The sequence below is a fragment of the Rutidosis leptorrhynchoides genome, chromosome 1, assembly GCF_046630445.1.
Source record: "Rutidosis leptorrhynchoides isolate AG116_Rl617_1_P2 chromosome 1, CSIRO_AGI_Rlap_v1, whole genome shotgun sequence".
Taxonomy (NCBI): domain Eukaryota; kingdom Viridiplantae; phylum Streptophyta; class Magnoliopsida; order Asterales; family Asteraceae; genus Rutidosis; species Rutidosis leptorrhynchoides.
In genome coordinates, this window is record NC_092333.1 from 629,352,553 (window position 1) to 629,364,520 (window position 11,968).

The 11,968-nt window shown below is 35.5% G+C and overlaps 1 protein-coding gene across 1 annotated transcript; it reads right to left on the reverse strand.

The window, feature by feature from the left end:
• Nucleotides 1–754: 754 nt before the first annotated feature.
• LOC139848826 (glutathione S-transferase zeta class-like) lies at nt 755–8,922 on the reverse strand. Its single transcript, XM_071838518.1, has 11 exons — nt 8,862–8,922; nt 8,292–8,428; nt 6,312–6,408; nt 6,150–6,206; nt 4,995–5,080; nt 4,818–4,889; nt 4,656–4,709; nt 4,479–4,554; nt 3,520–3,581; nt 3,217–3,276; nt 755–880 (listed from the first exon to the last, which is right to left on the reverse strand). Exons 1-11 carry the CDS (start codon nt 8,920–8,922, stop codon nt 755–757), a joined length of 888 nt encoding a protein of 295 aa, XP_071694619.1.
• Nucleotides 8,923–11,968: the final 3,046 nt, after the last annotated feature.

Sequence of the window (11,968 nt, forward strand, 5' to 3'; positions counted from 1 at the left end):
AAGTTATCAAATTTCAATACCAGATTTTATAAAAAGAAATTACAAAGCTAGTATGCCTTGCAAACTCTATATTACCAATAGCATTAAACTTAAAGTTAATAATCGTATGATAAAAATATCAGATAGTCTATATAATGATATATAAGAAATTTTGGAATTATTAATATGCAAACTTGAGAGATTAAAATTGATAAGCATAAAACTTTGAAAGGCGCATCGAAAATTTAAGATTGTTGATAAAAAAAATGAAATATAAAAGTCAAAATCAAAAACCACCGAGCGTTTGTTAATATATAATAGACAAAATTACACCGGTCGTCCTCAACTTGCACCTAAATTCCGCACGTCCTCCTTAATCTTTATCGATCCATTTTTAAGTTGATGGACGACCGGCCTAACTTGTCTATATTATATTGAATTGATGGCTTCTAGTTAATATCTCGACTTGGACATGGGCTAGTGTTACCTTGGGCTGGTTTCATTTTTAAAATCTGAAAATTTACATGGATGCTGGGTTACACATCGAGAATCTAACGAATTGAATATATGTTGGGAGTAATCAGTCTCGTATAACAAAACAATCAATACATTACAAATTTTTTTAACGTCAATCAATACAATACATGATAATGTAAACATATGAAATTTCAAATCTTGATATAAATTTATTAAAATCATACCTCAATTTTCAATGATTAGTTGAAAACCGAGTACTATGTAGGATAGGATAGTTGGTGCATAATACATAGAGTGTTCAATTGCTAACATCCATATAATAAAAACTTCGATCGAAATCGATCTGCTTCTCCGGTATAGCCCCTTGAATAGCTTCTATTTTCAAATATTCTTCACCCAACCTCGATAGAAGTGGAAATTCAGTCTACCACAAACAATCACTATAACAATTAGTACTTCATTATCTTACAAGTACAATATAAATAAATAAGGACTCATTATGTATGTTTTACAAAGCTGGAGGCTTAAATATGTAAATATTTTATATAAATCAATACGGAGGAATAATCTTGGAGCCGGCCACGTAAATGTCTAGTGTATATATATGTTGCAACCATTACTTGGTCGAATGATCTCTCACTTGTATAAAATTACAAACATAATGCATTAATTAGTTTATAATTTTTTTTATTGTTACTTGATAGAGTTATACTTAAAAAATATATATTTCAAGCTTTAATGGACGTACATTAAAAGTTGTGAGGTAACTATGTGATGTACGAGTAGTTTTTAATTATGTATAATTAATTTATGCATGTTTTAAACTTTTAAACAAATCCTAAGGAGAGTAAGAACTATGTTTAGAATAATCTATCAGTTTATAGAAATTGGAAATACTGTATAAGAAGAGAGTCACTACTGGAAAAACCCCAATTGGGGACAACAAAATTTTGTTTTTAGGGACGACATGTCGTCCTCAATAATCTTGCGGGACGACATGTCGTCCCCATAAAGTCGTCCCCAGTGTTCTGTCGCGAAAAGTTTTTCGGGACGACTGATTTTTTTTTAGGGACGACGGTGGGACCCACTTTGACTTTTCAATTGTTAATCTTGTCCATTTTTTGGGGACGACTTTTAGGGACGGCATGTCGTCCCTAAAGAAATAATATTAAAAAAATCATTTTTCCAACGAATTAATAATTATAATATTTTTAATCTAATTGGGACGACTCTTTAGGGACGACATGTCGTCTCTAAAAAAATAATATTAAAATATCCTATTTTCATTCTAAATAATAAAATAATAATAATATTAAAATGTAATTGGGGACGACAAAAGGGTACAACATGTCGTCCCCAATAAGCTGTTATCGTTTTTGGGCCGATTAAAAACTGCTTTTCCAGCCGTAAAAACGGCACATTTAAACCAAATCAAAACCTGTTGCACAAAACACAATATATTTCACAAACACAAGCTCAACATTAATTAAAACATGTCCGAAACATTATCCAACCGTTACAAACTTAATCCGAATACTAAAAGATTACAATCCGACACAAAGTTTACAACCTTAAAACATTATCCAAAGTTTACAAACTTAAACCAAATCCGAATAGCAAACAAACTTACAAACTTACCTTGCTTCATCTTCATTTTCTTCATCACTTTCGCTTTGAGACGCACCACTTTCTTCCATGTCTTCATCGTCATCACCTTCGTCTTCACCTTCGGTTTCTTGAGTTTGATTGGGGGTTGGGAAAAAAGATTGCCATTGGGGCGGGATTGCCATATTGTTAAAGGCAAAAGTATCGTATACCGCTTCCTTTAGCAATGGGTTTTCGGAACCCGGTGGTGGTGGTCGTCTTGTTTGACAAGTTGATGATGAAGATGATGTACTAGCCGATCCGGGTAACGTTTTACCCACTCCGCGACGGTACCCGCGACGTTTGCCTAAAACTTCCAACATAATGACTTCATCACTCCTTTCCGGATATTTTTCTTTTAATTTCAACATTTTTTCCTACATAGTTAACAAATATTATTATTAGTATTATCATATAACAATACGACAACCCATATTCACCATTTGACCCATATACACATATACATATACTTATATTGACCCATATTGACTAAATGACTCAATTGGGGACGATTTTAATCCACATTGACCCCAATTGACCATTTGACCCATATTGACCATTTGACGGATCGTTAATAAAAAAATAAATAAAAATGGACAACCATATAGTATGATAGTGTGTGACGCAATACTTATACTAGAAAATAATATTACTAGTTGAATTCAACCTTTTTTCGTTTGACCTTTAGTGGCGCTGGTGCGCCACAAAAGGCGCCACAAATGTCATCCCCAAAAGTTTTTAGAGACGACGTGTCGTCCCCAAAAAATAGCACGAAATTTTCCCACCTTTGGAGCCAAATATTTCTGCGCCAAAAAAACAATTAAATATAATTCTTTTTTTGGGGACGACATTTAGGGACGACATGTCGTCCCCAAAAGTTTGGCGGGATTTTTTTTGCTTTTTGGAGCCAGTTTTTTACCAAAAAAATAAATGAAAAATGGTAATTTCTTTGGGGACGACATGTCGTCCCTAAATGTCGTCCCCAAAAAACTGGTCAAACGTCTCAGAAAAAGCTGGCCCATTTTTTGTCGTTTTCCTTATTTTTGGGGACGACATTATGTCGTCCCGAAAAAGGTCGTCCCCAATTTATACTTTTCTAGTAGTGAGTGTACTTACCATATCGAAGTTGTATTTCTCTGGGTATCCAATAACATATGGAGCTAGAAAAACATCAGCCTACATATTTTAAAACAATTTCAAAGAGTATTTTTTTTTTATAATAATAATAGATAATAGATAATAGATGCTATATTGGAATATATACTTCATCTTGAACACAAAACCTCATAGTTAGAAGCTCAAGTCTATATCACTCCAGGTCAATGACCTTGTGGTATTCATGATCTTTTAGCAGTAAATAATTAATTAATTAAGACATACAAATGCAAACGAAAAAAAAAAAAAAAAAAAAAAAAGTACCAAAAACAATTCATCTCCTGTTGCGTACTTTCCAGCATGATCTTTTAGTAGTTCCTCCAGAGCTACATATACGAGTTTATAGAAATCAAGCAAGCAATTTTTATAATAAAAGTCAACGTACAACAGTGGTTACATGACTTTAAGTTAATCTAAGTACTAAAGTAATTCTTAATATGATAAGTAAAATATTATTCTGGATGTATAGTTGAATAGACCAAGTGTTGAAGTCTTGAATACTCGTCCCAACCTATAACCACTTCTTTACTTCTTCCTCCTTCTCACAATACCTCTACCTACTCACCTTTATGTTTAATAAACTCCATTTTTAAATTCAATCTTATCAAAATAATACAACAAAAAAAGAAAAAGGAAAAAAAAGATCTCGTCCTGCAAAATTCTATTCAAAGAAAGAAGATATCGTGAAGCTAGCGAGGGCGACCGAGGGCATGCCACTGCCATCAATGCCCTCGAGGGCGGAGCTGAGTACGAGGTTAGGGCGGAGCTCGTTAGAAATGGTCTTATGGAGCGTAACAAGTATTCAAATTGAATATTTGATTTTGATTCTATCTTTAATAAACACATGCATCAATGTAATTATTGAAATCGAGAGATTTGACGCGAGAAAGGAAGAGATCAAACATAGAATTATGATATTACACTAATTATAATCCAAGTTGACCTAAATATTGTAGTGTAAATAGTACTAGTAGAAGCTATTCACTTAGAATGTTGCATGTGCTATTAAACTTATTGTTTGTAATTGTGGATTTAAAGTATATGGAATATTAATTACGAGTACATCTTACAATTAAGTGGAAACTTCCGGTTTGTTCAACCTTATTATTCTGGGTACAATTTTATTGTTCAAACATTGTTACATTGCTATTAATCAATAATTAGAGTAATTCTTTGAATTGAAAATCAAATTCTGATCGGCCTATTATATGGAATATATATACCTGTAAAGCATTTTTCAAGATGCTTATGAATCCATGAAATCTGTTGTTCATGACCAACATGTTCTTTGATGTACATCTGCAAGTCATGTTGGTTAACGAAAATAAGAATACAATTGCAATTAATTGCATTATAGAGAGGTTTACTATACAAAATAAGTAGAAACTTTCGCTACTCACCAAAATAGGTACCCTTAATATAGGTTGTAAGCTTGAAGAAACAACATGAGAAGCCTACATAATAAATTTAAATTGTTGAAGATCACTTATAAAATGGTAAATATAACCAAGTTATACGTAAAGTATAAGATTTATCATCATATATATTGTACATGATTATACCTGATAATTTATCGCCTTTTTCTTGAAGTCGCTAGGTAACAAAGGATGTTGAGGATACTTCTCGTCAAGGTACTGAGTCATTATATACAGATCCAAACTTTAAGCATTTGTGTAATTAACAATTAATTAACGTAGAATTAAACAATATATTTGATGAGGCACTGATCATATACTGACCCACATAATTGCAGAAGAATCAGCTAGTATTATATCACCATCGACAATTGCGGGCACATACCCCATTGGATTGATCTTTAAGTACTCTACACTTACAAAAAAAAAGTAGAGCAGTGTGAAATACAATATACAAGTGATATAAGTTGTTAGCAGCTTGCTGAATCGCATTTATATATTCAATTGATTTTTGTTGTTGTTCTGTTTCTATATATGTTCATTTGATTTTTTTTTTTTTTTTTGAAGGCAAGCAGATTTTATTATTAAGAGTAAAACAATACACGAAAAAAGACTAGCAAGGAGCTAGACAATTACACGAACCAACACACAACCGCATAAAAAGGACGCACACACACAAAGGCACGAAACTAAAGAAGACACACAATCACGAGGACACGACACGACAACTAAAAAACTATGCTTCCGAGTCCGATGACGCGCAAGAAGAGCAACACGAACAACAACCAATATCCTCTTCAGAGTCATTCATCACATTCTCGATAAAATATCTATCGTGCCACCGAAAATTATCTCGACGTCGGTTACACTTCATATTATTCCTACCCCACACATGTTTAATAAAATGACTTTTGATCAAAGGAGGAGCTTTTTTCTTTTTAAAACGAAACCGAGCTACCGCGGTAAAAGCAGGACAGAGGGGTACGTCCTGCAACTCGGCATGAACATTTCCTATTGGGCTAGGGTCACCCACGTCAAGTTCATCTAAGCCTAGGTCCAGCCCGTTTATGGCCTGATTATCCATAGCAAATTCACTTGAAGAGTCTGGCCCAACATGAGGAACTGGCCCAGTATGAGGAACTGGCCCAGTTTGATGTTGATTTTGGGAACTGCACGAATGGGGAATCGGATAAACAGGCACACGCGTGCCCTTGCTTTCCTCGAACACAGCACCATCAACATTGGAAATTGCATCAGAAGAACAAATTTGATAGCTTGTTTTTGTATCTATTTCAGAAACAAATTTGTGGTGTTGTATGCTCAAGTTTATCATTTATGATGTGCAGTGCATCATCGTATCAAAGCAGGGCTGGATATTGGGGCGTGCGGCCACACAATAAGCTAATAAATGTTTAAAAAGGTTGATTTATGTAACATAAGTTTATTCGCACAATAACCATAGTGAAAGTTCAATATTACCTGGTTGGAACTGCTCTCCTTTAAAGAGATAAACTGGTTTGCACTCATAATCAACCCCTGTTAAAGATCAACAGCAAACAAATATTCAAAATTAATTATTGATCAGTATTAATTAATTACATGAAATAGTTAATTAACTAAAAAATTGTTAAGTAACAAAACCTTTTAAGTTGAGAGCAATTCGAACACTGAAGGAGGGAGGGCTTATGAACGACGAAAAGAGTTGCAACTTGCTTGCCGATTCGTGACCATTGATCGTCTACAAAACAGAAATATAAAAAGTCGTTATTGAATGTATGTGATTGTAACTATGTATTTTTCAACGCTTTGTTGAAGAGAGGTAGAGAAACGAACCATATTGATGAAAACGTGAATTGTATGTCAAATGCTAATAGTTGATACGAGAAACTAAACCCCATTCTATTGAATATTTATAAGCCAGTCTAGATCATATAAGATCTCATCTCAATTAACATTGAATTGCCAACTTTATATTATAATGTCACTAGACGTTGAATTGGCGAGTTTGAGTACAACAGTTAATAATAGAGATCGGCCTCGCTGTCGCTGGATACATATATTATCCACCCATTTATTTATTTTTTTAACAACAACCAGTAGTTATTGACAAGTTCAAACACGATGTCGAAACTCACTCACCCGATTATTTCCTTGGTCATACTGTTACAGTCATACCACCCCTCTCAAGTATGAAACCCCCCACTACGAATCCATACGGAGATCGCGTGTGGTAAAACTATCGGAGTGCGAATTCGAGTTAAACAAGCAGATTTGGGTGCAACTAGAAACTTGCGACCGCGACTTTAGAGGGTAGGGTCGCGAGAAGCAAGTCAGAGAAACAAGTTTGCTGAGATGATAACTTCACGACCGCGAGGATTTCTATCTGGTCGCGAGAATGGCGCTGACAGGAATGAATTGGTTTCGACTTAGGACTCCTCGTTGTGTCGCGATTCTAATTCGTTTTTCAACTATAAATACCCCTATATGTATAACCTTCAATGTATAACTACGATATTTATAATAAAGAATACTCTTTGGTTTGCTGAGGATTAAAATAATCACTTTAATTACATATACCATCGTTATATTCTCGTGTTTTTACGTTTTTACTATCGTTCTTCGTGTTCATCACATATAATTTGTTTATTGTCAGTCGGTTTAGTAACTTGAGCCTATCAAGTTTTGTTAGGGCTCACTAATCGTTCCTAACAAGTGGCATTAGAGCTGAGGCTCGCATGTTTGCGCGAACAATGGCGGATAAGAGTGATGTGAACCAGTGGCGAAGCTAGAAAATTTGACTAGTGGTGTCATAAATTAACAGGCAATTTTTCGTTACGACTTTTATATATACAGCAGCAACAACAATAATACTCAATCCCCATATGCGAAGTATGAGATGACTTTTATATAAAGTTTTATATTCATTTACACTGAAAATTCTAATAATCTATCTATTTACAAATTAATAAGACGGATTTGATATGGTATATATAAGAAGCATAACACAAATGTAATAGTCTACAGTTAATTCATACATATGACCTAGCAAAGTTAATAAAAAAGAAATAAAATAATGTTTTATATTTGTGTTGATTTTATATCCGACCAAAGTTGATAAGATCACTCCCAACCATGACATACTTTTTAAAAAAGACTGACTGCCACATCATCGCCATATCAACAGTTCTTTTAAAAGACTGAAAAAGATTGAGTGCTGTCAACCATAACATACTTCTAAAATCCACTTATTATTATTTAATTAAAATAAACTTTTTAAAATAATATATAATTGTTTGAAACGGTAAATTGAATGGAGGCTATAAAAGGATGGCCCACCCAATACCTATATCCATCGTCTTTTTTGTTTTATAGAAAGACCAAGTCTTTTTTTTTCTAGAAAATGACGAGAAAGACATGGCAGTACCTATGTTGTCTTTTTTGATTTAAAAATGACATCCTCAAATGACTAACCATTGGGTGTAGTCTAATGAGTTACCTGTTACAAAGACGAGGGACCTAAGTGTAATTCTTTCAAGGTTTTGCAACTATGTATCTATTTTGCTCAAGTGTGCAGAGATTAATAAAAGGAAATAATACTCCGTATCCTATATCTGTGTATACATGTAGAATAACCGACCAAAGTTCACTGGGATCAATTGACCCCATAAACCACAACGTGGCTCCACCACTGACGTGAACATCGATCGGTTTGATGGAACCGATTTTAGCTTTTGGAGGATGAAAATTGAAAACCTTCTCTATTAAAAGAAGCATTATGTATCGTTAACAGGTGTTAAATCGGAAGATATGGGGCAAGGCGAGTGGGACTTATTGGATAGGCAAGCCCTAGGGGTTGTTCGATAACTCTGGTCAAGAACGTTGCTTACAACATTATGGTGTAACCAACTGCAGTGCCGATTGCGGCGTTATCCAATATGTGTGAAAAGTCATCCGCTTTGAACAAAGTTTTGAATGACGCTCATAAAATACGCTAAAATATCGCGCAAGTTTATGATCACATAGCCTCGCTTGATCATCCTCAAAGGCCAATAGCGCACAATGTTTGGCGCGATTCAGCTATATAGCTACACGCATAGAGCATCGCGCTATCAATGGAATGCACGGTTGACGGGGATTGAATAAGACACAAAACAGTACAAGGTACTAAGAACGAAATCTCAGTAGCCGTACGAATGGCAGGACGTGGCGAAATAGCACGATATGGAGGGGACCACGTGAGTGCACGATCCATGCGACAAATAGTACTACTCTGTACTATTTTGTCCCCTCCTTCTTTTCTTGTCGCCTACGTGGCAGAGAAAAGGACATCCACTCTTGCCTATAAATACTCACGTCCAACTCCACATTATGGACATTCAAGATAGAGGGAGAAAAAGCTCATCTTTTACAACAACATTCTATCTGCGCAATTGTAATAACGGTTCTCAGGTAACGTTTCTTGAACAATAAGTCCTAACACCGTCAACCTTGCCATTGTTTTCGGTCAACCTGAATAATGGTGGGTTACGTTTAACCACCCTTTCTGAGATCATCATCTCGTTTGAAGGTTATTCACGGTACTCCATACCGGAAAGTTAAACTCAAAAAACCCTTAAATCCCCCTTTATCGTTGATCTTGCATGAACCGAACCCTTTGTACCATTCTATACTTGATCAAATGGCGCCATCCCTAGGACAAGAAAGTTAATAGGTTTAAATATATCTTTTTCCTTTATTGTTCTTAACATTCTCATTTTTTCTTCTCAGCTCTCGATGCGCTGTCCATAATTTAGCTCAAAGAAGAAAGGCATATGCAAGTATGACCACTATATCTTCGCGCAAAGATGGAAAGCGCAAAGCTGACCAGATAGGTGGAGAGATTACGAGAATCTTTTTTCCTGCTATCCGGTTGCATAATAGCTCGTGCGCACCTATCATGGTTCAAGGTTACTTGCCTGAATCCGGATACAGGATAAGGTGTCTACACATGGATACTAGTAGCAGCGTGGACATAATGTACGAACAATGTTTCCGACGATTGCCAGAGTCTGTGAAGCAAGGCATCCTGCCTTCAACTATGGCTCTCTCTGTGGTCTCAGGGGAATCGGCATGGCCTATAGGCACCCCAGACCTAAAACTAGAATTAAGGGACGATAATGATAAATCTAAGGCGCGCACTGAAAATGTGCAGTTCTGTGTAATGCGTGCACGCTCCAGATATAACGCCATACTAGGCAGAATATCCATTCAAAGGTTTGGAGCAATACCATCCATGGTTCATGGGTTGGTAAAATTTTCGACGAAGCAAGGAATTGCTACCCTCGAATCAAATCCACTTCAGGCACTATGCACTTCAGTCGCGGTGAAAGAGGATGAGAAATCAGCGAACGAGACATCGTTAGGGTGTTACATCATGATAAACTCCACTTACCCGGATAAGAAGGTATAAAGAGGGGCAGGCTTGATAAAAGAAACAAAATCCAAGCTGCGCAACATCCTTATGACCAACTTGGACGTATTCTGCTGGCTATTCGACGAATCCTGTATAAGCCAGAAACATCGGGGTGATTAATGAAATGGCGATCGAGTTGGGAGAACACGAAATCAACTTGTGCGCTAGAAGCGCCGTCAAAGGGCAGATACTAGCAGATTACCTCGCAGAAACTACGTATGACATGCCAATTGCGCCTGAGGGTGTGTTTGATTGCATCTGAATGGGACCATTCAGCACTGAGTGCTGAATCGGTCAGCATTCAAAGCGTTTGATTTGGGTCACTGAATGGATGGTGACATTGAACCAGGCTCTGAACCGTTCATATCTAATAACCTCTTTATACCATTCAGTGGCTACATATTTTGTAACAACCCGACTTTTTCCGTTTACTATCGTTAATTGTCCGTTAAGTATTTAACGGTGGTTACTTAGATTTGTGTGTTTAATAGAATTAAATACATATTTATTAGAGAAATGTTTGAATTAATATGCTATATTAATTTACGAACTTATTTCGGTTAGCGAAATAACTAGAAAACGTTACGATAAAGTTTATCGTCTAGAAAGCTTTTCATTTTACGGAACTCAGAAAAACGACACAATAATTATTTTCGATAATTTTTGACTTTATGAAAATTATTTTTAATTTATTATTTATTTAATGAATTAAACTCGGTGATTGCGTTTCAACGACTAGTTAACGTTCCGGAGACCCGGTACGGTTAACGGCACTCGGCCGAACCCCCCTAGTGGGCCCCTTGTGTTTGTATTTTGGACATTTACTTGCTAACGATGGACTCTAATTAGGCCCTAATGTATTTAAGGGAGAAACTAGACTAGAAACCCTCATAATACACACACATACAATCGACATTCTCTCCCTCTCCCTCCATCCTTTGGCCGTCGGCCTCCACACACACACACACATTCAAAACTCAAAATTTGAAGAAGGTTTGTACACGAACGTTGTTCCTTGTGTCGTTCTCTACGCGTTAGTGTGCTCAATTTAATCGTTTGAGGTATAACAAGTAATCCTAATTTCATTAATTCAGTTTTTTGTTCAATTACATAGTGTAATCAAGTCTAGTGCTCAATTAATGGTGATTGATGTTGTTAATTGTTGATTGATTGCGTAATTAACGTTGTATGTTTGAAAAATGAATTTGTTTCTTGTTGATCTGATTAAACTGGTATGATATCTGAACTTGTAATGTGTTTAAATAGAAAGATATCAAAAAGTTATTAATTTTAGACTCCGATTTTGCTTGATTTCGTTATCGTATGCTTAAGATGTGATTAATCGAAGATTTCACTATGTTTTATGCGTAATTCGAATTTTCTGTGTTGCATGCTTTGTGTTTTAGCTTATTAAAAATATGCTACTGTATTCCTTGTGAAAAGTTATGCAACTTGGACTAAAGATTTGCGTCGAAAGGTTATGTAATGCTCCCGATATGATAAAACGAAGATTTGATTAGTAAAGTATGCTGAATCAGTTTTTAAGTTCACATAAAAATTTCTAGAATGAACTAGGAATTGATTTAGACTTTTATTTTCTGGAATATGTTAGTCTAGGTGTTCCTTGACATGTTTGATTTGTATGCGAACTTGCGAGAATGTGAATTGCCATGAGATATATGCTCGTCTTTGTGATGTGTCCGATTGATGGTCAAAAACTGATGAGTCTGTAATATTTTGAGAAACTGTACAAATTGGCTAAAGAAATTCTTCTGATTATTTTATCACTAAAACTATGAGATGTTTTGAGATGACACCAATTGGCCGTTCATCAAAATCTATTTTC